The 27,594-nt window shown below is 48.6% G+C and overlaps 2 protein-coding genes across 2 annotated transcripts in view; both read left to right on the plus strand.

Moving 5' to 3' along the window:
• The window catches only part of LOC134040092 (ectonucleotide pyrophosphatase/phosphodiesterase family member 7-like), a 104,599-nt gene extending 89,674 nt beyond the window's left edge, over nt 1–14,925 (plus strand). Inside the window, exons 2-7 of the mRNA XM_062486325.1 lie at nt 8,160–8,695; nt 10,783–10,928; nt 11,084–11,716; nt 13,131–13,359; nt 13,764–13,896; nt 14,529–14,925. Of these exons, the coding sequence (XP_062342309.1) occupies nt 8,431–8,695; nt 10,783–10,928; nt 11,084–11,716; nt 13,131–13,359; nt 13,764–13,896; nt 14,529–14,589 (1,467 nt within the window). The 5' untranslated portion in view covers nt 8,160–8,430 and the 3' untranslated portion in view covers nt 14,590–14,925. The remainder of the gene's footprint in view (nt 1–8,159; nt 8,696–10,782; nt 10,929–11,083; nt 11,717–13,130; nt 13,360–13,763; nt 13,897–14,528) is intronic.
• An 829-nt stretch (nt 14,926–15,754) lies between these two features.
• On the plus strand, nt 15,755–24,307 carry cbx2 (chromobox homolog 2 (Drosophila Pc class)). The gene is made up of 5 exons (XM_062486262.1): nt 15,755–15,915; nt 16,003–16,046; nt 18,616–18,681; nt 20,931–21,000; nt 21,166–24,307. Exons 1-5 carry the CDS (start codon nt 15,844–15,846, stop codon nt 22,588–22,590), a joined length of 1,677 nt encoding a protein of 558 aa, XP_062342246.1. The 5' UTR covers nt 15,755–15,843; the 3' UTR covers nt 22,591–24,307.
• The last annotated feature ends 3,287 nt before the right edge of the window (nt 24,308–27,594 follow it).

Consider the following 27,594-nt stretch of genomic DNA (forward strand, 5'->3'; position numbering starts at 1 on the left):
CCACACACCTTTCTAACCACTCACCTTTCTAACCACTCACAGTTCAAACCACTCACCTTTCTAACCACTCACCTTTCTAACCACTCACCTTTCTAACCACACACCTTTCTAACCACACACCTTTCTAACCACACACCTTTCTAACCACACACCTTTCTAACCACAACCCCACAACCGCAACAGGGGAAATGAGAGACAATAAAATCTTTTAAAAACTGGCTGAGACGCAAAAAAAAAAAAAGTACCCGAACAACATATTAAATCGGACGGCACCTTAGTGATGGAGAGTGTTGATAATAATAAGCTCTGATGCTTCTCTCTTATGGACCATCGATTTTCAATAGCAGAGATCATACAAGCATCTGGCTTATTACACTGTGCAAGCAGGGGTCGACCTGAGCAAATATCATTATCATCAGATTAGACTGAGACTGGCCTCACTCTGGATACAGGGGTGAAGGAGAGATAGAGGAGAGCAGAGGAGTCAGGGAGAGGAGAGAGAGGGGAGGGGAATCAAGGAGAAGAGGGGAGAGGAGGGGAGAGGAGAGGGGAGAGGAGGGAGGGGAGAGGAGAGGGAGGGGAATCAAGGAGGGGAGGGGAGGGGAGGAGGAGGGACGGGAGAAGAGGGGAGACGAGGGGAGGGGAATCAAGGAGAAGAGGGGAGGGGAGAGGAGAGGGGAGGAGGGGGGAGGGGAGAGGAGAGGAGGGGAGAGGAGAGGAGGGGGGAGGGAGGGGAGGAGGGGGGAGGGAGAAGAGGGGAGGGGAATAAAGGAGAAGAGGGGAGGGGAGGGGAGGGAGGGGAGAGGAGAGGAGAGGAGAGGAGAGGAGAGGAGAGAGGAGAGGAGGGGAGGGGGAGGAGGGGGGAGGGAGGGCAGAGGAGGGGGGAGGGAGGGCAGAGGAGGGGAGGGGAGGGGAGGGGAGGGGAATTAAGGAGAAGAGGGGAGGGGTGAGGAGGAGAGGGGAGAGGAGAGGGGAGGAGTGGAGAGGTGAGGATTGGAGGGTAGGGGAGGGGAGGGGAGTGGAGTGGAGAGGAGTGGAGTGGAGAGGAGAAGAGAGGAGGAGAGGGTCCTATATTACCATAAACAAGCTGTGAGCCCTGCTGTGGTCTTCCTGTCAGAGGGCTGTCACCCCAGAGAACAGAGGAGACACACCACGGCATGAGCCTCCGGGCTTATCTCACACACTCACACACACACACACACACATTCACTCATACACACTCACTCATACACTCACACACACTCTCCTTTTTCTCTTTCGCTGCAAAAAAAGCATGGATTAGCGTTCAGGCAGGAATTGCTTTTTGTCACTCTACGACAGTTTCCAAACAACGCCACCACCCACCCCCACCACCCACCACCCACCCCCACCACCCACCCCCACCACCCCTTCTCCTCCCTTTCATCCCTCCATCCCGAAGACTCTTCTCCTTCTGTTCTGTCACTTCTGTAAAATAAGGGAATCCCTGGTGTTTCCTGTCATCTTCTCTCTGCCTCTCCACCTCCATCTTCTCCTCCCATCATGTTATCCACTTCCCCCTCATCTCCTCCCCTCCCTTCTCCTCTCTCCCCCCTCTCTTCTCCTCATCACGGCTCTCCTCACCTTCCCCTCCTCTCCTTTTCAACCCCTTGGCTACACATTAAGCGAGTTTCTTTCATCAAGCCCTTGTCAACAAGAGAGGAGAAAGAGAGGGAGGGGAGGAAGTGAGAGTAAGAAAGAGAAAGATTGAGAGAGCAAGAGAGGGAGAGAGAGAGAGAGAGAGAGAGAGAGACTAGTAGCAGCTTCCTGACAGGGAACCCAGCATGGAGGAGGTGAAGAACGAGACAGTCTCTCCTTCCCATGCTGGGTTCCCAGGATCAAGGTTGTCTTCATCCCAGAGGGGGGCTAGGCCACAGTTCCACTCCTCTTCTTCATCCCTCTCTTCAGGTCCCCTCCTCCCCCCCCCCCTTCCCCCGCTCTGTCTGACAGCCCCAGCAGAAGCAGCGATGTGGAGGTGGTTTGAAGTCTCTGCAGGGGACTGGACCAGCTAACATTCAGCCTTTAGCTTGAGTGTTTTATTGTGCTGTTGCTTTGGCTGTGCTGTGGCTGTGCTGTGGCTGTGCTGCCTGTGCCTGTGGCTGTGCTGTTGCTTTGGCTGTGCTGTGGCTGTGCTGTGGCTGTGCTGCCTGTGCCTGTGGCTGTGCTGTTGCTTTGGCTGTGCTGTGGCTGTGCCTGTGGCTGTGCCTGTGGCTGTGCTGTTGCTTTGGCTGTGCTGTGGCTGTGCTGTTGCTTTGGCTGTGCTGTTGCTTTGGCTGTGCCTTATCTTGTGTTATGGTGTTGTGTTGTGCTGTGTCTGCAGTGGCTACAATTAGCCCATCACGCCAGACCTAGAGGAGTCAATAGCAGCTTAATGACCAATGAGAGTTAAGACAATAACCATCAGGTCCACTCCCAACCCACATCATTAGAGGAAGCTGGAAACTCCCCATGAATACAGCACACATCTTTCTCTCTCTATTTCCTTTTCTCCCCTCCTCCCTCCCCCTCTTCTTTCCCCTCATTTTCTCCTCCCTATTCTGGTTCCTCCTCACTCCTTCCATGGCATCCCTTCTCCTTCCCTCTTTTCTACCTCCCCTCCTCCCTTCCTCCCCTCCTCCCCTCCTCCCCTCCTCCCCTCTCTAAAGTCACTAAGGGCCTCATTTCCTGCAGTTGCCACAAAGGCCAGTGGAGAGCAAACCCTGACTCCCTCCCTCCCTCCTTCCCCCTCTCCCCTGCTCCTCTCCTCCTCTCACACCCTCCTCTACCCTCCTCTACTCTCTCCTCCCCCTCTGCTTCTCTCCTTTACTCTCCCTCCTCCTCCTCTCCTTCCCTCCTCTCCTCTTATCCTCTGCTCTGTTCATTTCACAGTAATTATCCCGAGTCATTCCATTACTCCGGCTCCATGGAAACTCCAGGGAAGGCTCTTGCTGCTAATTGCTTTCAAATGGAAGTACAAAATAATCACACGGTCACTTTGTCAGAACGGCCATAGTTATTCAGTCATTTAAGTAAGGAGGTCTAAACAGATCAGCCTTCTATTCTAATGTCACATTTACACATTAAACACACATCACCACCCCATTTCACACTCAGACCTTTCAGGACTAACGCGTCGGAAACACACACAAAAGCCTCTCTTTGTGAGAGGTGTTATTTAGGTTCTGTTTGGTTCTTTTAAGATCTGGTTTGGTTTTGGTTTGGTACTGGCTGGTTCTGGTTGGTACTGGCTGGCCTCGACGGGATTTCTAGCACAGAACCATGCAGACCATGCAGAACCATCAACTGTATTTTACGGGAACCAGCCACACTTAAGTTTTCTAGCCTAAACGCACAAATGATTAAAGGTATGGTGCGGTGTGTGTGTTCGGGGTGGGGAGAATGTCAGTTTTGAGCTCTCCTTTGAAGCTTTGTGTGCAGTGAGAAGACACAAAGTAGATGTTAGAGAATGCTCCGCGGAGCTGGAGATCAGAGGAGCCAGGCAAGGTTGACTCCAACACCTAGCGTTTCATTAAAGTAGCTTGAAAAATGTGCTGGCTGGCCGGCTGACAACAGCTCTTCTTGGAACACATAAAACATCAAGCACTGCCTAGTGTAGTCGCTCTGTCCACCCACACACACACACACACACATCAGTATAGTCACGTGACACCACACACATGTACACACGCGTGTGCTCACATACGTCACACACACACTCACAAAAAAAAGGAATCTATTACAGTAAATCATCTTTATTTTAATAATATTCTTATTCCTATCATTCTTATACCATATGGACCAGAAGCATCACAGCCCAGTGGCTAGCAGTAGCAAGTTGAAGGGAGATATGACATTGCAGAGAGATGGAGAGTTTAGATAATGAAGTTGTGGAGCGCTGTCGGTCAATATTAACACGATAGAGGGCCTGGGGTCTGTCACTGAGGTATTGGAGAACACACACACACAAACACACACACACACACACACACACACAAACACACACATTCGATAACACACATATACTGTACATGAATTCCCTCACACAGACAAGTCACGTACACTCATACACTCGATAACAGACATAAACTCGATCATATACCCACGCACACATACATATACACACACACATTCAGACCTACACACATGCACACACACACACACACATTAACACACACTAAGGTGGACCAGTACTCTGTAAATGCTCATCCCATTGTCATCAAACCAGAGACAACACACACACATAACACACACACACACCCAGCATAACACACACACCCAGCATAACACACACACACAGCATAACACACACACACACAGCATAACACACACACACACACATCCTCTCTCTCATAAAAGAAATACAGTCCACGGATGATAAGACTTACCAATATATGTATCTTCAATGTCTCAGATGGTTGGCGGTGCATTCAGCTCTGGGTCCCATCCTCCACAGAGATGGAGATGCACATCCCTGTATGTACACACCCAGCACAACACACACAAACCCAGCACAACACACACACACACACACCAAACACAAGGACGAGTAAGGTCATAATTGTCGAGTAGATTCAGATTGATGGAGTGCTGGCATGTCTGTTAAGCCTTTGTACTGTGTTCCACACAGACGTCCAGAGAAGAGGGCCTGGAACCAGGAGGACTGTGTCCGAGTCCACAGCCCAGCCATGAGGCCAAGAGAGGCCAGGACTGAAGGATACTTCTAGAATGCCCTATTTCTCAGGGAACACAAATCTGCTATTTTGTTGAATGGGACTGCATTGTGAGTCCCCACACGAATGGCAATACAAATGTATGTGTGTGTGTGTGTGTGTGTGCTTGTGTGTTGTGTGTGAGTGTGTCTTCACACCTGTATGTTCTAGGCACTTTACTGGTCATAACAGTTCACTGAATGTTGTTTTGTTTTCGGAACACAACAGGGCAGTTGCACTTGCAAATACACACACACACACACACACTTCCCCCTGGGTGTTGACAGGTGTGAAAGAATCCACCCCACCCCTCTCTCTCTCTCTCTCTTTTCTTCTCTGTTTTCCTCTCCCCCTCTCTCTCATCCTGCTTTCTCTCTCAGTGGTAACACTCCTCTAGTGAAATGAGGTGTGTTTCAGAGGAGATGGGCCCAGGATGACAGCTTCATAGGTAGCTGCCAGATACTATGAGGGGGAGAGAGGGAGGAGGGGAGAGAGGGAGGAGGGGAGAGAGGGAGGAGGGGAGAGAGGGGGAGACAGGGAGGAGGGGAGAGAGGGGGAGACAGGGAGGAGGGGAGAGAGGGAAGAGGGGGAGGAGGGGAGAGAGGGGGAGACAGGGAGGAGGGGAGAGAGGGAAGAGGGGGAGGAGGGGAGAGAGGGGGAGACAGGGAAGAGGGGGAGACAGGGAGGAGGGGAGAGAGGGAGGAGGGGAGAGAGGGAGGAGGGGAGAGAGGGGGAGACAAGGAAGAGGGGGAGACAGGGAGGAGGGGAGAGAGGGAAGAGGGGAGAGAGGTAGGAGGGGAGAGATGGAGGAGGGGAGAGAGGGGGAGACAGGGAAGAGGGGGAGACAGGGAGGAGGGGAGAGAGGGGGAGACAGGGAGGAGGGGAGAGAGGGAGGAGGGGAGAGAGGGAGGAGGGGAGAGAGGGAAGAGGGGAAAAAGGGGAGACAGGGAGGAGGGCAGAGAGGGAGGAGGGGAGAGAGGGGGAGACAAAAAGAGAAGGGAGAGACATGGAGAGAGGAGGACACAGAGGGGTGGAGGTAGGAAGAGAGTGGGGGAGACGAGAAGAGAAGGGAGAGACATGGAGAGAGGAGGACACAGAGGGGTGGAGGTAGGAAGAGAGTGGGGGAGACGAGAAGCTAAAGCCATGCAGACATAACCTTTCACTCAAAATCGTTTTCGTATTGACCACCTTTTGGCATTGGGAGCCCAGGTCAGTACCAGGAGCTGAGGTGTGCAGGCAGGGGTCAGTACAACACCATACACAGCTTATCAGCCACCTTCACATTCACACGACAGCCAGCCAATCAGCTTGCTCCCCTGGCACGCTGACCCCCTCCTTGACCCAGACATAAATCTGACGCTGTCGGCTCCACTCACCTTATCTAGCCTGCCTGATAAAACTAGCTATCAGCTAGCTAACTGCAGACCACAGAAGAAGAGTAGAGAACTAACTGCAGACCACAGAAGAAAAGTAAAGAACTAACTGCAGACCACAGAAGAAGAGTAGAGAACTAACTGCAGACCACAGAAGAAGAGTAGAGAACTAACTGCAGACCACAGAAGAAAAGTAGAGAACTAACTGCAGACCACAGAAGAATAACACTGAACGAATGTGAACATAAATGGATGTTGTTGGTTTTATTGGGTTTTATTTGATCTTGTCAGTGTGTTACTCAACCCATGCAGTAGGAGTTCCTGGTGAAAGCATGAAAGCAGCTTTGCGAGTAACCTGAGGGTGACAAGATAGTTTGATCCAAGCACAGTGCAACCCTTTCTGTCATGCTTGTTTTGTGTAGGAGTTACTACACAATAAAAAGTTCACCAATTTTTTTAGTCGTTTTTTTCTCTTTTTTTTCTAAGAAAATGCTTTCAGAAAGAGCCTCATCCTGCAGTTCTGACTTTTAACTCTGGTGAAATCTTTTGGTTTTAAAGTTTGGGTTTCCAGTTTATAAGGATAATATAAGGAGCCTCCTTCTGTCTCTGCACCCCAGAACACGACTCACCTAATGTTGCTGACGGCGAGAATTGCAAGCGCCCTCTTTGTTAGCAGGGGCAGGCTAATACATAAAGACATAGAGAGGAAAGGTGGATGAATGTTGTCTCTTATCTCCTCCCTCTCCCTCCCTCCCCCCAATCCACGTTAGATTAGACAACTCCCTTGAACTTCTGTCAAGGACACTCACACAGCCGGAAAGAAGAAAAAAAAAGAACAAATTTGAAAACATGGCTCATCAGCTGATTTGATGGACATTGATAAGGTGACGTTGCAGAGTTGGATGTACAGCGTCTGGCTTCGAGGCGCGTTCCAGACAGAGGTTGTGTCAAAAGGGCTTAGCTTCTCCCTTGGCTGCCGTCGGGGCTGCTAAAATCAATTGGAAAAACCCTTAAAAAGGGTATTTAGCGGTAGCCTGAAGCTAGGTACAACATTGGGCTGTGATTTATTAAAATGAATATGTCTATTAGGGCTCCACTCTCTCCTGAGAGCACTCCTGTCCCGTGAAGAGAGATCGGTCCAGGGTCGGCTTGGTTCTGCGGGCGTCGGATCGATCATGGAGCATCTCCAGTCAAGGTGAACCCTCAGTAGTGTGATTCCTCTCTGTCACACATCGACCAGGAACTATCAGATGGGAGGAGAGGCAGATGGAGAGAAGGTGAGACAGGGAGAGGATGGGGGGGGGGACACAAGTGCGGAGAGAAAAGCGGGAAAAGCAGGCTGAGAGACAGAAAGGCAGACAGACAGAAAGGCAGATAGACTGACAGAAAGGCACAGACAGAAAGGCAGACAGACAGACAGACAGAAAGGCAGACAGACAGAAAGACAGACAGAAAGGAAGGCACAGACAGAAAGGCAGATAGACAGAAAGGCAGATAGACTGACAGAAAGGCAGACAGAAAGGCAGACAGACAGACAGACAGACAGACAGAAAGGCAGACAGACAGAAAGGCAGACAGACAGAAAGGCAGACAGACAGAAAGGCAGACAGACAGAAAGGCAGATAGACAGACAGACAGAAAGACAGACTGAAAGGAAGGCACAGACAGAAAGGCAGATAGGCAGACGGAAGACAGACAGACAGGCAGACAGACAGGCAGACAGATATGGGCAGGCCCACAGCTGGCAGAACTGACAGTGTCATAATGATCCAGAACACACATCCACGCCAATACCTAACCCTGACTAACAACTTCCCATTAGTGATTATCCAACAACAGGCCCTAAAGCAGTCAGGTGCGTCGAGCCATGTTTGACCATGTGTTGACAGAAAGTCTTGTCTAATCAACCAGATGGAGCGATTAGATTATCAGAGTTATATGGACCTTTGTTCATACTGTGGTTGTCTTGGCAGGCCTGGGTGGGATGGCAGAGGGGGAGGAGCCACAGCTGATCAGAGGGGGAGGAGCAACAGCTGATTGGTTAACCAGAGGAAATCACCCAGGCGCTGGTCTCGACCAGAACACAAGAAAATTCTGCAGGACTTACTTTCACTGCTGGACTGAACTGCATCGTCTGGGATCACAGTGTTGTCTCAGAGTACAGCCGATTTATACTCGACAGTACTGTCTGAGTATTAACTGACGGAGAGAGAGAGAAAGAGAGAGAAAGAGAGAGAGAGAAGATTACATAGAACAGTCTCATTCTAGTCAGAGGATAGTGCCGGTAAAGTCTAAGTTTCGTCTTCTACACAGCACTGAACAGCATAGTGAAGAGAACCAGGAAGGGCTCCATGAGGGGGTCCAGCCCCATGTGGCTGCCCGTGGCTCTGAGCCTTCTGCTGGGTCACGTCTGCAGCGGAGCCCCCCTCAGCCTGTCCAGACCCAGCGGCCAACACAAGGTCTTGCTGATCTCCTTCGACGGCTTCAGATGGGACTACGACCGCGACGTGGACACGCCCAACCTGGACGCCATGGCGATAGACGGCGTGAAGGCCCGCTATGTGACGCCACCATTTTTCACCATCACCAGCCCCACACACTTCACCCTGCTCACAGGTAATGACAGGCAGACAGACAGACAGACAGACAGACAGGCAGGCAGACAGTCAGACAGGCAGACAGGCAGACAGACAGGCAGACAGGCAGACAGGCAGACAGGCAGACAGACAGGCAGACAGGCAGACAGGCAGACAGACAGGAAGACAGACAGACAGGCAGACAGGCAGACAGACAGGCAGACAGACAGACAGACAGACAGGCAGACAGACAGGCAGACAGACAGGCAGACAGGCAGACAGACAGGCAGACAGGCAGACAGACAGGCAGACAGACAGACAGGCAGGCAGGCAGACAGGCAGACAGGCAGACAGGCAGACAGACAGACAGGCAGACAGGCAGGCAGGCAGACAGACAGACAGGCAGACAGGCAGACAGACAGGCAGACAGGCAGACAGGCAGACAGACAGACAGGCAGACAGACAGGCAGACAGACAGGCAGACAGGCAGACAGACAGGCAGACAGGCAGACAGGCAGACAGACAGACAGACAGACAGGCAGACAGGCAGACAGGCAGACAGACAGGCAGACAGGCAGACAGGCAGACAGACAGACAGGCAGACAGACAGGCAGGCAGACAGGCAGGCAGACAGGCAGGCAGACAGACAGGCACAGACTATTGCTCCACAAGTCCTGGTGGTAGTAGCCACGGCTGGCACTGCTGCAATCACACATGGACATTCAGAGCATGAGAATATCCTTGAGTTCGCTCCTGTAGTAAACCCAGACCTTACAGTGGAGCCCTCTACACCCACAGTCTTTGACCTTTGACCTGAGAATGGTTTGGGTTCAACCCTGCTTTGCGAATGAAACTATTTATTTAGCAGACAAACATGCAATCTCTTGCAGTCAATTATAATCTACCACTGAGCTACACCTGTCTCTACCACTGAGCATGTCATTCTCTACCCACTTCATAAATGAAGTGAGATCTCCACAGAAGAAGTAAGAAAACCATAGAGGAAGAAAGAGAACCACAGAGGTAGTAAAGACCACCATTGAGGAAAAATGGCATTAGCACAAATTCAATGTCATCCAACAGCCTTCTCAGACCTAAGACCATTAACACAGGAAGGGCTAACTGCGGAATTCACTTTTATTTATTTATTTATTAAAGGCTCACAAATCATCACACAGCGCTTTAAAAAGAAATTTAACTTCCTTGAAATTAAATTCCTCTAATCTGCGATGCTAGTCTTAAGACCTTGTCCAGAGACGAGCCACACTCAGAATGCCCTGGAAATTGATAGAATTCTTTACGTGAGCGAGCGATACTATGAATAATGAGTGTGTCGGCGTTCCAGAAGGTTTTTTTTTAATGAATAATGAGCAAGCTGGGGTTGACTGAAAGGTTTCTCATGAGACTTGTAGGATAACCCATTGAAATAACCTTTCAGTTTCTGGTGAAAGTGCCTAATAATGGTTCATTGTTTCTACATATATGGTTAATTTGATAAAACACCTGGGTCTATATGGCACCGGTAGTTTTGTAACGTTCTTATAAAAAATGCATTGCTGTGTAAAGGCCTTTGTGTGTAGACTGTGTGTGTGTGTGTGTGTGAGCTGTTTGGCTTTGCGGGATACTGTATGTAAACAGATTGTAAACTTGTGCTTTGACGCATGTAATGCACATGCATGGTTAACATAAATAGCAACGTCTAACAAACCAACATAGTTAAATAAACCTTCCCATCCATCCTTCACATTGTCGATGTAGCTCGAAACATACAATTTTAACCCCCTTTCCCTCTTGTTTGAAGGGCAGCAACATAGAATCCATGGACATTGTTAATTGTCATTTTGGGAAGATAACCCTAACTCCTTGTAAAAAAAAAAAGAAGAAAAACGGCAATTTGTGTGTGAGAACTAACGTAACTGCTAGCTACCGGAAGTTGTCGACCTGCGTTGTGCAATATGCGGAAGTAATGGGTGCATAGTGAATTTTTAATATTTTCTTTTTCATTGGTTTGGAGGCTCACCTGCATTACCCTTGCCGACCACTAGAGAGCCACATGTGCAGCTCGACGTTGCCTTGACAATGAAAGGTGCACAGTTCTTATGATTCCTATTTTCTGTGTGTGTGCAGGTCGCTACGTAGAGAACCATGGCGTGATCCACAACATGTGGTTCAACACAACGTCCACGGAGAAGAAGCCCTACTACCAGACCCAGTTTGTGAATGAATGGTGGGACAACGGGACGCTGCCTATCTGGATCACGGCCCAGAGACAGGTCCGAACAGCACAGCACTGAGTGTGTCTGTGTTCCCACTGTGTTTGCTGTGTGTATTTACACAGGCTACCTGTGTTTGTGTGTGTGCGTGTGAATGCATACTCTATTTGCTGTGTGTATTTACACATCGTGTGTGTGTTCTCGCTCTCCTCCAGGGTCTGAAAGCAGGTTCCCTCCACTTCCCAGGCACCGCCTCCTCCTATCAGGGCGAGCGCGCCATGGCGACGGACGTGGAACCCGGTTTCTATAACTACAAGAACGAGACGCTGTGGCGCCGGAACGTGGACAAGGTCATGGGCGACTGGTTTCGAGACATGGACCTGGACTTCGTCTCGCTGTACTTCGGAGAACCGGACGGCACAGGACACCGATACGGGCCGGACTCCCCCCAGCGGCGGGAGATGGTGAAGCAGGTGGACCGCACGGTCGGGTACATCCGCAGCACGGCGGAGCGCCACGGCGTGGCGGAGCGCCTCAACATCATCATCACGGCCGACCACGGCATGAGCAGCGTGTTCAGGAACGGCCTGGTGAAGGAGATCGTGCTCTCCAAGATCCCCGGGTTCTCTTTCAGCGACCTCTCCTTCCACCTGGTGGACTTCGGGCCCTCAGGCATGCTGCTGCCTAAGGAGGGCCGCCTGGAGAAGGTGTACTCCGCCCTGAAGGGGGCGCATCCGCACCTCCACGTCTACACCAAGGAGGACCTGCCCCGGAGGTTACACTTCTCCAACAACGATCGCATTCTTCCCATCATCCTCTTTTCCGACCCTGGATACGTCATCAATGGGGTAGGTTGGTGGGAAGATGGATGGATGGATGGATGGACGGGTTTGGTGGGTGGATGTATGGATGGATTTATTCTTAGCAACCTATATGAATACTAGTTAGGTAGATCACAACAACGACCTGTCCTGAAAGGGTTTAAAACAGCCAGCTCAAATTCTAAATATTCCGAAAACCCAGCGTAACACTTTCTACTGGACCCAGGATTATATTGGAAAAATTACAGAGTTAATTTGGCTTGTAGCGATGGAGAAAATGGAATCTTTCAGAGCGGAAACAAGGCATTAAATTCTAATCCTAATACATTACAGTTTTAATCAAGTGTATTAGGGCCTCCCCTAGACCAGCCCAGACACAGGGAACAGATCCTCATAGAATCCTCTCTGGGTGTTCAAATTCTACATTAGCAATTACATTCAATCCAGTGTCAAGCTACACTGAAGTCCACACGAGACACGTGCCATTCCCCCCACACTGGTCTGAGAATCTACATTTGACATAGTATCGATCCGTCGAACACTTTCATCCAAAGCGACACACAAATAGTGCATTCAGAAACTACAGCGGTAAAATCAAGGATCAGAAGTTCTGACGGTATTCTGATGGTCAAAGAGACAAGGAACGCACTTGCTTGATATTGCTTGTACAAAAGGCCTACACAATTTTTTTTAAATTTGTTTTGATTTATAGCTTCAAAAGTCCCCTCCATGCTTGAAGACAGATTGTTTAAAATAATAAGTCTTCTTTGATATGCCTTGCTTTGTCTTCAGAGAAGAATCCAAGCAGTTTACTGTAAAGAACACAGAAAACATTTCCTCAGAAGAACCACACTTGTTACACCATAACACAGATATCTGTTCTTTTAAGACTCGCTGATATCTCTTGTCTGATATCTCTTGTCGTGTATCTCTCTTATCAGTCTCTTATCTGTATTTCATGGCCTCAGTGTTGGAAAAGTCCTCTCTGTTTCATCAAAGGCTAGGTAAAGTCCATAGAAATACTAAATAACAGTAATCATAACAACGTTATGCTGTGTATGTTGATTTTTCTATGTGCTTTATGTGAGCAATGTCTGTTAAACAGTGAAGAACACTATAATTCTCTGCTGGCGTTGTCTAAACGACTCCTCCGCAAGTTAGCCTACAGCCCCCTCTGTTGGTCAGAAGAGAGAATAGCAGGGAGGGGAGCTGGAATTCCCTACGCAGCCTTCTCAAAAATGTGACCCCAGGAAAGCTTACCGATTACGTCTGACTGCAGACAAAGACTGAGTTGCTTCTGACACATTTAAAAACATACACACTTCATTTAGCAGACACATTTACCCAAAGCGATGTACGTATTCGAATCTGCGACTTCTTGATCTGCAGTCAAATGCTTTGAATCACTGAGCATCAAATCACCCACTGTTTATCCCTCCAGTACTTACCAGTGCAGTTCCACAACGGAGAGCATGGCTTCGACAACGAGGAGATGGACATGAAGCCCTTCTTCAGGGCTGTGGGACCTGCCTTCCAGAGGAACCTGGAGGTCGGGCCCTTCGAGACGGTCAACATCTACCCACTGATGTGTCACATCCTGGGGATAAGGCCTGAGGTCAACGATGGCCACCTGGACAACACCAGACACATGCTGGCCTCCGAGATCCAGGGTGAGTTTGCTTTCCCTCTGTGTCCTTTTCTGCATACTGTTTCTATCTCTCTATCCATCTCTCTATCTATCTCTATCTCTTTATCCATCTATCTTTCTATCCATCTCTTTATCTATCTCTCTATCTATCTCTCTCCATCAAACGATTGACATCAATCGTCTTACGATAAAGGCGGTTTCGCCATTGCAAAGGCTCATAGTCCATTAAGCCAACATTGACGTGGTAAACAATAACAGGCCTGCAGCAACATAAAACAAACATCAGCATTCATTCATTTGGGAAAGAACGAGGTAATGTGAACGTTGTTATGGAAGCTAACGACTGAATCCCTCCACCTAGATCAAGAGGTCGCAGGGACTGCCTACCGACCCATCTTTAATCCCTCTCTGATCTATCTATTTCAGAACAGCTTGATGTGAACATCCTGGCCAGCGTTTTCACTGGTCTGTCTGCTGTGTCGGGATTCCTGGTGGTGGTCTTTATCGCTGCCATGTCTTTACGCCTCTATAACAACAACAACAACAACAACAACCGCAAGTGAGTTTCATAACCTCTCTCTCTCTCTCTCTCTCTCTCTCTCTCTCTCTCTCTCTCTCTCTCTCTCTCTCTCTCTCTCTCTCTCTCTCTCTCTCTCTCTCTCTCTCTCTCTCTCTCTCTCTCTCTCTCCTCTCTCCCTCTCTCTCTCCCTCCCTCCCTCCCTCCCTCCCTCTCCCTCTCCCCCTCTCTCTCTCTCTCTCTCTCTCTTCTTTTCTCTCTTCCTCTCTCTCCCTCTGTCTCTCGCTCTTTCTTCTTCTCTATCCCTCTATGCCTCCCTCACTCTCTCTCTCTCTCTCCTTCTCTCTCTCTCTGCTGGCTAGCTATGTTAGTGGAGGTAATGAGAGAGCAATGACTGGGACTGGCTGGGATATGGTGATGTTGGCCTAATCAGCTAACACTTGTGCAGATCTACAGATGGTGTTGACTACTGCAGACACGGGCGCTACACACACTCCTTAATCATTCCTCACACGGCTGAGAGGTGCAAAAGTATGCTGTGAAACCAGCTTACAATACGCACACCTTCTGCACACATATGCTCCGAAGCAGTACTGAAAGTGTGCATACAATGTGATTCAGTAAATGAGGGGAAATTGGACTGACTGCCTGCTTGTATTTTCTCTCTATTTCAGGAGTAAGGAGGAAGTACATCACCATCAGGAGGAGACAGAAAATAAGCAAACATCTTTATGAACACCAAACTGAATGTGCATTCGGATCACTGCTAGGGGATGACGGACTACGGATGACGGGAAAAGGAGACAAGGTGACAAGGGCACAACTGGAAGAGGAGGAAAGGGGACATGGGACTTGGACAAGGGGAAGAGGAGAAGTGGACAAGTACACCAGGTTCCTGACTAGGCTGTTAGCTGGCTGTAAGATGAGTCCAGAGTCAGGTGGCTGAGCGGTGAGGGTATCGGGCTAGTAATCTGAAGGTCGCCAGTTCGATTCCCTGCCGTGCCACATGACATTGTGTCCCTGGGCAAGGCACTTCACCCTACTTGCCTCGGGGGGAATGTCCCTGTACTTACTGTAAGTCGCTCTGGATAAGAGCGTCGGCTAAATGACTAAATGTAAATGTAAGCTGAGACGTGTTGCTTCACAGAGATCTGGTATCACAGTCCCCCATCTGCATGTGAGAACAGACACAATGCACCCTGGGAAACAGCAGTTGTAGTTCACCTTGTGTTTAAGGCTGTAAAAACGTCAAGGAAGAAAGGGGGTGGGTGGGGTAAGGAAGGGGTGGGTGGGGCAATCTAAAGGGGGGCCTCCATGGAAATTATGATTGTCATTCTCTGATGAATGTAAGTCCAATTATTAAGATTTTTATTTTTTCGATATTATAATAAAGACAACAACAAAAATACGTATATAAATTGAATTCAATGATGACTCAAAGTCTGTGTCTGAAGTTGTGACAAAGTATTAATTAAACACGAGATTTTGTGTTCTAAAAGAACAGCACGTTCTTTCTTTTCACAATAACAATGTACGAATTAACAATAGTCATTTGTATTTTCGATCAACTTTAAAGTATATGTTGAGGCCAATAATTTATGAATAAATTGTTTTCCACTGTAATACATGTAATACACTTTGTAATAATGTCATAATTTAGAATGTCATATTTATAAGTGAATGTAAATATGTTTAGTCATGACACAATAGCATTCCATTTGCACCAAAAACTAATTAGATAACTAGACTCTTAACAACTTCGCGTGGCAAAAAAATCTATCGGCTACTGTTGCAGTGTGTACGTGTGTGAGAGAGCGGGGAGGGGTCGGCTGTGGGAGGGTGGTTTCGTAGACCTATGGTCAGAGTAAGTTGGTGAATGCAAAATTCACGAGGACGGTAACTGTGAAGGGACACGTTTGGAAAACGCGTTTCCCGTTTCACCCTCTATTCTTCTCTCATGAAAGAGTCTATAGAAGGCGACAGGCAGTCATGGAGGAGTTGAGTGCTGTGGGAGAGCAGGTCTTCGATGCCGAATGCATCCTGAACAAACGAATGAGAAAGGTTGGATACTATTGAGCGTAACATTGCCATTAAGATCGCCGCTTTTCCTGCGCGATTCGGTAACGTTTCTAATGTCTATTTCCGCAGGGAAAGTTGGAGTTTCTGGTGAAGTGGAGGGGATGGTCATCCAAGTAAGTAAGACTGCGCGAGCGGCGGTACTGCTGCAGCTGCAGTTGCGAGAGCCTCAAACAATGAAAACAACAACAACAGCATGTCGTTTCTCAAAAGATAGTAGTATTGTGGTTAAACATTTTTTGCTGGTTTTGTTTCATAACTAAAGGATTTATCCACAAATCTCTTGAGAACAGAGTAGGTATATCTCGTGTTTTCACGCCAGTTGGCTTTTGTTCTATGACTCCGGGTTTCATCAATTCGAACCCAGGAATATTAAGTTTATCAACAGTTTTTCTCGCCCCAAGACCAACGTCTTCTTGTGCATTATATTTGTAATTATTAATGTTTGTGCACATACTTACGATTCGTTGTCTTATATCAACAGTAGCTTCGTTTGTAGTTTAACACATTTAACAAGTTGTAAAAACTTTAAGAAACCTCCAGCTCCACACTCTGTGGCAATTTTAACGTCGATTGCTGTTTTTATGGTTGTTTTGAAACGTGTGGTTATATTGTTTAAACGTTCTTTGGATATGACTGTTGCCCCGCAGAGCATTGTAGTCGTTCTGGTGTGTTCGGGTGCCATCTGCCTTAACCCCCCTGACACGCGCGTCCTCACACGAGTTGCTCAGGTCTTCGATGCTGTTACATTGTTGCCGTTAATACAGTCACCAATGAGCCTTATGTCTGTCAATCATTCCTGGGGTTCTAACCTTGTTTAATCGCAGATCTACAGATCGCATGGTCAGGGGTGAGAAATCAGGCCCAACAATTTGTGGTCTAAGAAACACCGAAACCATCAATTATAAAAAGTAGTTGGTTATGACTAGATGATACCTTGTTATGCCTTGGGTTACGTAAAGTCTTCAGTTGTTGTCTTCAGTTTGAAACCCAAGCCAATTTTTGGCTTTGTATTTTTTTTAAAGCACATAGGCCTTCACGTTTGAAAACGAGAAAATCGTTATCAGGCAAAGCTTCTTTTTCCATAAACTGTGGAGTTTATTTATTTTTTGGTTCCTATCAGTTTTGGTTTCCTTTCCTCGCCTCCTCAGTAACCAGGCATCAGATGGCACCTCAGTAACCAGGCAACATGGCTCCTAGCCTACATGTGGTTTTGTCAACCGTGGTTTTTGCCCGTTGTCTTATCTTTCCCCTCCTCCTTGCTCAGGCCTCTTCACTCTGCTCACCTCCTCCTCACTCTGCTCTGTTCACTTCCTCCTCTCTGCTCTGCTCACCTCCTCTCTGCTCACCTCCTCTCTCTGCTCACCTCCCCCTCTCTGCTCTGTTCACTTCCTCCTCTCTGCTCTGCTCACCTCCTCTGCTCTGCTCACCTCCTCCTCTCTGCTCTGCTCACCACCTCTCTGCTCTGCTCACCTCCTCTCTGCTCACCTCCTCTGCTCTGCTCACCTCCTCTCTGCTCACCTTCTGCTCTGCTCACCTCCTCTCTGCTCTGCTCACCTCTTCCTCTCTGCTCTGCTCACCTCCTCTCTGCTCTGCTCACCTCCTCTCTGCTCTGCTCACCTCTTCCTCTCTGCTCTGCTCACCTCCTCCTCTGCTCTGCTCACCTCCTCTGCTCTGTTCACCACCTCCTCTCTGCTCTGCTCACCTCCTCCTCTCTGCTCTGCTCACCTCCTCTGCTCTCCTCACTTCCTCCTCTCTGCTCTGCTCACCTCCTCTCTGCTCACCTCCTCCTCTCTCTGCTCACCTCCCCCTCTCTGCTCTGTTCACTTCCTCCTCTCTGCTCTGCTCACCTCCTCTGCTCTGCTCACCTCCTCCTCTCTGCTCTGCTCACCTCCTCTCTGCTCTGCTCACCTCCTCTCTGCTCACCTCCTCCTCTGCTCTGCTCACCTCCTCTCTGCTCACCTTCTGCTCTGCTCACCTCCTCTCTGCTCACCTCTTCCTCTCTGCTCTGCTCACCTCCTCTCTGCTCTGCTCACCTCCTCTCTGCTCTGCTCACCTCTTCCTCTCTGCTCTGCTCACCCCCTCCTCTGCTCTGCTCACCTCCTCTGCTCTGCTCACCACCTCCTCTCTGCTCTGCTCACCTCCTCCTCTCTGCTCTGCTCACCTCCTCTGCTCTCCTCACCTCCTCCTCTCTGCTCTGCTCACCTCCTCTGCTCTCCTCACCTCCTCCTCTCTGCTCTTTTCACAGGGGGTTGAGTGTCTCAGCTAACCAGCTTTTGTCTGTTTCTAGAACAACAGGTTGTCTTTCACAACAACCAGTTCATAGATTCCCCCCCACCCACAAAATGTTCTGTATTTCCTTCTCGCATCCAACAGTGCTTGCAGAGAGGGGAAATATCAGAGACAACCACAGACAGACATAATTTTAGCTCATAGTTACATCACCCAAAACATGCTCCAGAGAAAGGGCAATCTTAACACCTCGCCTAGGAACAAACCCTCAAAACAAAGTCTCCGATTTTTTTTCTACGTTTCCTTTCTCAAAGCTGTTTTTTGCCGTAGGTCATATAAGGTGACTAGAAATTGAGGAAAAGGAGGGGGTGGATTTTAGAACTAAATAACACAAGGTTTTGAGCAGTGGGAGTGTGTGTTGTGTTGACTAAAAGCTGCCCCTCATTGTTTCAGGCACAATAGCTGGGAGCCTCAGGAGAACATTCTGGACCCCAGACTGATGTCTGCCTTCAACAAGAGGTGAGTAAGGAGGCCTTGGTGAAGGGACGTATGTCAAAATGGATGGTTGTTAAGAATGAAACGCACCATTCTGTCATAGGAAGTGGTATTGTTTTGAGTTTCTCTCTCAGACGTGAGATATGGGGTACTGGGATCTTTGTGATGGTGGCATCTTTAAGTTCAGGCCTGATTTTAAAAGGTTGGTGTGACAGCTTGCTACTGATGCAGTCATCCAGTTCTGTAATGTCTCTTATAAAGGAAGGAAGGAAGGAAGGAAGGAAGGGTGTATGCTACTAGAATGAATGCTGCTTATTTTAGATTAGATTAGATTCAACTTTATTGTCATTACACAAGTACAGGTACAAGGCAACGAAATGTAGTTTAGGTCGAACCAGAAGTGCAATAGCAGTAAGTGCAGGATATACAGTGTAGTGCAATAAAGTATGGACAGAAGCTATCCTAAAAAAGTGTAAAAGTGCAGTGGAAAGTGATTGCATATTACAGCATATTTAAAGAAAGGATGCACTTTTAGAGGAACAGAGGGAAAGGAACGCTCCCCAAGGTTAGTAAAGAAGAAAATATAGAAGTATAGAAGAGGGAAGAATGCTTTTTGCTTGACGTATTAAGCCTTCTGGGTAAGAAACCCAGGAGGCGTGTTGGTTAAGGTGGTAGGGTGGGGTTTTCTGCCAGACCGGGGGGGTGGGGTTATTTTGTGCGATAGACTAATGCGGGGGGTGGGGGGGGCTAGTTTGTGCAGAGAAGGGAGACTGGCGTTGGTCACGGTTTGGAATGGAAGGGAGAAAACGGGACAACGGCGGATATCGCTATAAAAAAAATACAAAAAGCGTTTTTTTTAGGGTTTTTTTGACGACCTAGTTAAGGCGGCAGGCGTGTGTTGCTTAGGTGGCCGCGTTAACTGAAAAGTGCTGCGGAAAACCCTGAGGCGTATCAGGAAGAAGGATGCATGTTAGAGGAAGGGAGAGAAAGGGGCGGAGGATGCATTTGCAGTGGATTGAGATGGGGCCAGGCCAGGAAGGCTGTGAGTGAATGCATTTGCAGTGGATTGAGATGGGGCCTGGCCAGTAGGGCTGTGAGTGACAGAGCAACGCTCCACCAGCTCTCTATGACCCCCCCTCACACACACACACATGCTCTCCTCCCCCCATACACACACACAGACCCTCTGCCCCCCCTCCCTCCCCTTACACACACACACACACCCTAACCCTCCCAGCACCCCCTTCACACTGAGCTGACAGGACTGCATGGGATAGGTATAGCTCGATGGTAGAGCACGATGTTTTCAGGTTCAAATTCCCCTTGGATGTCTGATAAATGAACACATTATTATTATTATTACATTATACTGGCTGACATTCCAGTGTTTAGCTCCTAGGGACATCTTAGAAAACAGGTTTTGGAGAACGTTTTCACGGCCCATATGGGAAAGTCCAATTGACATTCTGGTCAGTGTTGTTGGAGTTGTTTGTCATGCGCCAAAGGCTTGTTTATTTAAAGGTCAAATGTTTAGTTTCTGCTCCTGGAAAAACACTGCCATAGAAAGGTTAAAGATCTAAAAGAAAAAGAATGGAAAAAAAGAGGAATTTTTAGATTGTTTAATAATGCTCTCTACATATGCAGTCGAGGCTGTTATCATAAGAAATGAGAAAACCGGAAAAGAAACCGAGAATACAAATCAAGCTAATCTGCTATTTTCACACCAGCATCTGGGGGCTTTTAATGTCACCAGGAGACCTTTAATTTGTGTGTTTAGTCAGGTGAGGTGTAGGCCTCACAACACTGCACAGCATGACAGGCAGATATGAGATCAGAGAGTATTTGCACTTTGCCTGGTAAACACAGGCCATCCCTTAACCATAACCACCCAAATACCACTTCGGAGCCTTGATTTTCTGCTGTAGTGTCTACTTGCACCATTTGTATGTCATTTTGGATGAAGGCATCAGCTAAATGAATGACATTTTAAATGTCGAGTTACAGGAGGTGTTATTGTTGATATGCAGGATAAAAATTAGGCCGACGTGGCTTGTTCTAATCTAGACTGTGGATGAATACGTCATAAAAGACAACCTGTGGTTTTACTGTGAAAAGAGAACTAGGATGGATATAGCTCTGTGGTTGAGGCTTTGACTGCTAGAAGTCCGAGGTGAAAATCCCCCCCCCCCCAACCCCTGTGCTGTACGTGGGGTTTGGATGAGAGCTGAATGAATACGCATGGTTACATGATGAAGTGGATGTGATTGTGACAGGGAGCAGGAGAAGGACGTCGTCTTCAGGAAGCGAGGGAAGAGACCCAGGGGAAGACCACGGAAACATTTGGTGAGACTCCTGTTAACTCCTCCTCTGGTGACGTGTGTGTGTCCTTACCTTCACCAGCAACACAGTCGACAAAGGATACTAAATAGAAGATAAACATGTTTCATGAAAAATCCCTTTATGTATATATATGTATGTCTACATAAATTCTCCTCTCCCTTTAATCAGGAAACGGTACCCGAGGCTTCCAAGTCCAACACCTCCTCTTCATCCTCCTCGTCCTCTTCCTCCTCGTCCTCATCCGGCTCCTCTTCCTCCTCCTCCTCTTCCTCCTCCTCGTCGGAGGATGATGATGACGGCGATGCGGATGTCAGTGACGGCAAGGCCAAACCGGTCCTCCGAGCGCGCGAGCTGCACCCGGTACCACAGAAGAAGGCCCAGATCCTGGTGGCCAAGCCTGAACCACCGAGGAAGAGAGGCAGGAAACCTCTCCCACCCCAGCTCAAGGCCTTCCCTCCCAACAAGGCTGCCCGCAAGGTCCTAAAGCCCATCCCTTCCAAAGATTCGCCTACTTCCCCCTCTGACGATCTTCGCGGCGGGTCTAAAAAGTCCCTGCACCCACCTAGCTTCACCTTCATGGGGTTCCACCGGGCATCCAACCAGAGCAGGGGCCCTGTGACACATGCTGTAGGGGCCGTCAAACTCCCCCTGAACTCAGCAAGCTCCCCCCGGTCTCTCTCTTCCTCCTCGCCGGCGCCTCCACTCTCCTCCATCACCTCCACTTCCTCCCTCAACGCGACCAATCAGAACAGGAAGGGTTCTGATCTCCAACAGGCCGTGTGTGAACCTGGCAGCGGGGCGGGGTTGGACCTGAAGACCAACACCAGATCTCCCGGAGCAGCCCAGCTCAGTCTCCATGGCAACAAACTGTCATCCACCAATGGGAGCTCTGCCCAGGCTAGTGCGGGCCAGCCCAGCTTGGGACCCACCCAAAGGAAACAAGCCCCCCCCGGGCAGACCCCCCTAACGAGGGTTCCCGGTCCGAAATCCCCCCCGTTCTCCCCCCAGAAACCCCCCACCAGCCTCCAGCCCCTCAACCTCCAAAACGTCTTAAAACCCACGCACGGCAACAACCCCGCCGCCGTCGGCAACGTCACGGCGCCGGCCTCTAGCCTCCGCGTCGCGGCCGCCAGCCCAGCGGCACGAAAGGCTGCTGTCGGGCAGAGCCCCGCCCCGGCCCCCGCCACGCCCGGAGGCCAGACGGCCAGGAAGACCCAGCCAGGGGCGGAGGAACCGGGGGCCACACTGGGGGAGAGGTCGACCTCCAGGACCACCCAGGTCCGGGCAGAGAAGAACCCGGCCGCAGAGGCCCCGGGCCTGGGTGGGAAGCGTGAGAGGTCAGCCTCTAAGGACGGGAAGCTGGGGAAGATGGCTGAGATGAGCACGGGGGAAGACGAGAGCAGCTCGGACTCGGACCAGGAGCCCGGGGCGGCCCAGGACCTGTCCATCTCCGTCCAGACCGGACAGGACTGGAAACCGCCTCGCAGCCTCATCGAGCACGTGTTCGTCACGGACGTCACCGCCAACCTGGTCACCGTCACAGTCAAGGAGTCTCCCACCAGCGTCGGCTTCTTCAACCTCCGCAACTACTGACCTCTGACCCGTCGACCTCCGACCTGTCGAGAGCCTTACAGTTACGGATCCGATATCCAATCACCAGCGTCCGGTTATCGATCTATTGATATTGACGTTCGATCCATCCCCGGTTACCATTTATTGATCTGTTGATATCCCGGTAACCAGCTTCCGGTGGATGATCTAGCCATCCCCGGTTACCGGGTTCTGGTTAGTGGTCTGTGACCTTTGGTCATGGATGTTGAGCACATCATGTGAAGGGCTTCTCCAGAGAGACCCAGATGCATGTTCAGGGTCAGGATCTGGGTCTTGCACCAGCAGAGTAGGGCCTCCCAATCATGGAGGTCTTAACGGACTTCTGAAAAGAGATTACTGGTTGTCTATAAACCTGTGAATCGTTTAGTTTTGAACCCTCCTATTGTCTTAGGAAATACATCTCATAACTCAAAATATTTGAATGTAAATGTGAAATTTGGCTCATTGGTACAGCTATAAGTTTGGATTCCAACCAAATAGTCATAAACAACATCCATATAATCTAAACATACACCAATTCAAAAGAATAAGACAAAAAAGAGCTGGTCTTAAGTCTAATCTCTCACAGTTGGCCTTCCTGATATGTTTGGACCTCACAGGGACTGTTACGGCCCCAATCAGTATAATCTCAGGTCATATTGACCCCAAGACATTAGGCGACAACACTGAAAATTATTATTATAAATATCACCAAATGTCAACATTTAAGGTCATTTTAGGAAGCTTCATAGATGAATGTTTTTTATGATTTTCTTAGATTTGAATATAATTTGGGCCCCTAGGACAATAGGAGGGTTAATGGTTTAAGGCGACTAAGAAACCAGAGAGAGAGAGGGAGGTTCTTTGAGTTAAGTTTTGAAGGATGTATAAAACCTACAGTGGTATGCTAGGAGACTTAAGTTGGATAATCAAGCATTAAGACAACCATAGACTATTCAAATAGTCAACTCTGTATTCATCATAAAACTGCCGTGGTAGAATCTCTTGTACTCTGTTACTGAACACATGTTATTTCATGCCATGTACCAATACAACATGTGTAGAAACTGGATATTGAATAAGTTGTCTTAATAAGAGGGAATTTTGTGTTAGCTATTTAACGAGGAACAGTTACTTTTTTTTAAATTCTTTCAGTATTTATGGGTTTAAATGCCTACGCCTAGTCAATGTAGAACAAATTTAAACTAGTGTTTTGGATCAAAGCTCTCAGTGAATAGAGTGTTACCTAGCAATGCATCTCGTTGGTGACATTGTAATTTAGCTACCTCTATCTTGTAATCCAACCTTTACCACCTATCTCCTGTAGTCTTTGTTTTAAAGAGATCTTTGAAGAAAGCTAAAGTTAATTATGTGTGTAGCAATGTCATTCCCATCCCCCTGTAGTCGGCGGATGTTTACCCTGCTTCAATTGTTTCTGGAATCAAAAAGTATAATTAATAATAATAATAATACAGTACTTTTTTGTATTTTTCTATTTTTTTGTAAAGGAAAGGCTCTAAAGACATTCAGCTAAACCTTTTAGTAGCATGTTTCCTGTTTTGTTTTCTGCCTTTGGTTGTAATGATGGTAGCTCCAGAAAATGAACAGAGGGAGAGTTGAGGAGGAGAGAAACAGAGAGAGACCAAGGAGTAAGGCTAAGCCACAGTTATCTCATCAGTTAAAAACAAGATGCCATTCCTGAGTAGTTCTTTCTGTAGGAACTTACAGGCTGGAGGTGGGAGGGAGGGTGGGGGGGAGACAGGGAGGGAGGGGAGAGAGATACAGAGGCTAGGTCATATGGGAGGCTGGGGGGGCAGATGCACAAGCTGGGGGAGGGTGGATGAAGGTTGAGGCTGGGGTGGGAGACACACAGGCGGGGGGGGGGAGGGGGGGGGGTTGTGTGGACAGAGATAGAATATCTGTGTTCTACACCAGTGTGTAGATAAAGACGGGGTACTGACTTCTAGATGTGTGTAGTCACCCTCCACTTCTGCTTGAGCACAAGAGGACAGGACTGATCATTCCAATACGAGCTGATAAGCCTAGTGTCTGGCTCTCCAGCCAGGCAGAGCAGGAGATAATGATGGGTAGTGTGGTCAACACTCCTCACCCGGCTCCTTGCTGTCTACCTCCTCGTATCCTCACCTCCTCCACTCCTCCCCTCGTTCCGCACCCGCCCTGTTTCTCCTTGTTCCTCTCCCTCTCCTTGTTCCTCTCCCTCTCTGTGGGTCTAGCTGGGCCCGTGTTGTGGTGTGAGGAGGACTGGACTTGGTTGTGTGTGACGAGGTTTGGAGAAACTGGTGAGTGGGTGGAGTAAAATAAGCTATTCTAAGATCTTTTTCTTGCATTGGTCGGTTGGTACACGCTCCCTTCCCACACACACACGCACCCCATCTTTCTTCTTAAAAAAAAAAAAAAAAAAAAAAAAAACACACAATCTCGTTTTTGTGGAGCCTGTGTTCCACACGAGTGCTTATCTGATGCAGCTTAACAGGAACCACAACAGGAATCTGCTCTCTGGTGTCTCTTTCAACGGTCTGCCTGTATATTCTCTCTCTCTCTCTCTCTCTCTCTCTCTCTCTCTCTCTCTCTCTCTCTCTCTCTCTCTCTCTCTCTCTCTCTCTCTCTCTCTCTCTCTCTCTCTCTCTCTCTCTCTCGTCTCTCTCTCTCTCTCTCTCGATTTTTAGTTACTGCAGCTATGTTCATCTCTATATGTTAACTGTAACTGAAGGCTGTTTATCTTATATAATTTATTTTCTGAATTGTCAGGACAGCTGTCGTCCTCATGCTCTAAACACTTTAATAAAACAGTACTTTCTTATGCTGTCTAATGTCTTCTGTTGAAAGGAACTTTTCATAGACAGATAAATACTTTCATTTGTCCAGTTCAAAATGAATTTGCAAAGGCATTTTGTCACATCGCAGTCACCAATACACGTATTCATACACACACACACACACACAGACACACACACCTAGCAACACATTAGGCAGGTCAGACCAAGTGGAGTGGAAATCCTATTTTATATACATTACCTAAACAAATAAACAAACAAAAACATAATGGCTTAGTGACTAACTACATCTGCAATGATACGGCAACTATGTTTTGTGGTATCATTGCCCAGATGTAGTTATGTCACTACGCCACTAGATGGTGCTGCTGTATTTCTGAAGAAGAGGGCCCAGTGGAGAAACTGTACCTTGCATGGCATCCCAGGAATTGTTGCCGATGTGGAGATACAAATTTATGAAGGAAGAAATATGTAGGGTTATTATACAAAGCTGGAAGGTCATTCAACCTTCCCTTTAGAAACCATGTACCATCTGTCTGTCTATCTGTTAAGTGCTCAGATCTCCTGACCCCCGAGAGGTCAGAGACACACTTGACCTCTCAGTGACCTCCTGGTAACCTGTGTGACCTGCAGACATGGTTGATAATTCACTGGGTAACTTCAGTAAAACATGTCTTTTCAAACACATTTCTTAGAAAAAAAATGACCCATGATATCTGTATGTATACGGAATACTCACGTTATTTATAGGATTCTAACAAGGGGTAAGCAGTTCTAACACACACACCCACACCCCGTCTGCAGTAGTATATTTACACAACTCATCGCACACAGTGTTCAATTCCATCATAGAGAAGTCCTCGCTCATCCCACTCCAGAGGAATTCTCCCAACAGAAATGAGTGTGAACACTGACAAGACAAAGACACTGACAGGACTGGTATGCATAAACAGTATGAACAGTGAAACAGTGTACACACACACACACACACACACACACACATAGCGCCGGCTTAAGACTGGTCTGCCTGTCTCCCCCCGATCCTCTATCCCCCCCCTCTCTCTCCCTCTCCCCCCCACCCCTTCAGATCGCTCTCTCCCTCTCCACCCTCCAGATCCCCTCTCTCCCTCTCCCCCCTCCAGATCCCTCTCTCCCCATCTCTGTTGTCATGAAGCTTCTGTGAGCCCCCCAGCAGAGCCTCACCAGGGGCTTGTTTCCAGAACTTTCTACAAAGACACAAACTGGATGGAGAGGTGAGGGATCCACACTCGCCCACTAAACCCCAAACACACCCTTGTTTGTCACTTGGAATTTGTGAATGATATGTAGTTTTGTTTGGCATTTCATCTGAAAGATACTGAGATACTGGATATTAATAAATACTGGATCCTACAAAATCCTACCATGCTTTGATGTGTGTGTGTGCTTTCTCCAGTGTTTGTGTTTAGTCTCCCCCCCCCCACCTCAGGTCCGGCAACCCCCCCCCCCCCCACCTCACCGCACCCCCATCCGTCTCCACGGCAACCCTTTAACGAGGGCCTCTACTCAATTTCAAAGGTCTGTTTGGAAACCTGAACCCTGCCTCCAGTCCGGCCCAGCGCTCTTCCCGCCCGCCTGCCTCTCTCCTGGGGTCGCTCCCTAAATCACAGCCCCCGTCCCAGGGTAAACAGGGGGAGGCCCTGCCGCCCTGGGAGGCTGGAGGAGCGGCGGAGCCTCCTCTGGGACAACACAGACGTAGACAGACCCTGTCATCCATCTTGGCTCACTGGTCATCCAATCACTGGGCCGGAGTCGACCTGTCTGACAGATCAGATCCTAGTCCTCCCTGGAAGGGTGACAAAGCAGCAGAATATGCCTCTAACAGGGTAGGGTGAGAGAGCAGCAGAATATGCCTCTAACAGGGTGACAAAGCAGCAGAATATGCCTCTAACAGGGTAGGGTGAGAGAGCAGCAGAATATGCCTCTAACAGGGTGACAAAGCATCAGAATATGCCTCTAACAGGGTGAGAGAGCAGCAGAATATGCCTCTAACAGGGTGACAAAGCAGCAGAATATGCCTCTAACAGGTTGACAGAGCAGCAGAATATGCCTCTAACAGGGTGACAGAGCAGAAGAGGTGCAGAGCTGCAGAGATGTAACCGGTCTCCACAGGGCACCAGTGTTTCCTCCAGCTCTCCTCTCTTTCATTCACTTTTCCCCCCTTGACTTGTTT

This window comes from Osmerus eperlanus, chromosome 2 (genome assembly GCF_963692335.1).
Source record: "Osmerus eperlanus chromosome 2, fOsmEpe2.1, whole genome shotgun sequence".
NCBI lineage: Eukaryota > Metazoa > Chordata > Actinopteri > Osmeriformes > Osmeridae > Osmerus > Osmerus eperlanus.

Bases quoted from the DNA above. Each gene is read 5' to 3' on its own strand.
- cbx2 (XM_062486262.1), top strand. From the start codon at position 15,844: ATGGAGGAGTTGAGTGCTGTGGGAGAGCAGGTCTTCGATGCCGAATGC. The intron at 16,047-18,615 runs GTAAGTAAGACT...TCATTGTTTCAG, and splicing joins TGGAGGGGATGGTCATCCAA to GCACAATAGCTGGGAGCCTC. The intron at 21,001-21,165 runs GTGAGACTCCTG...CCCTTTAATCAG, and splicing joins GAAGACCACGGAAACATTTG to GAAACGGTACCCGAGGCTTC.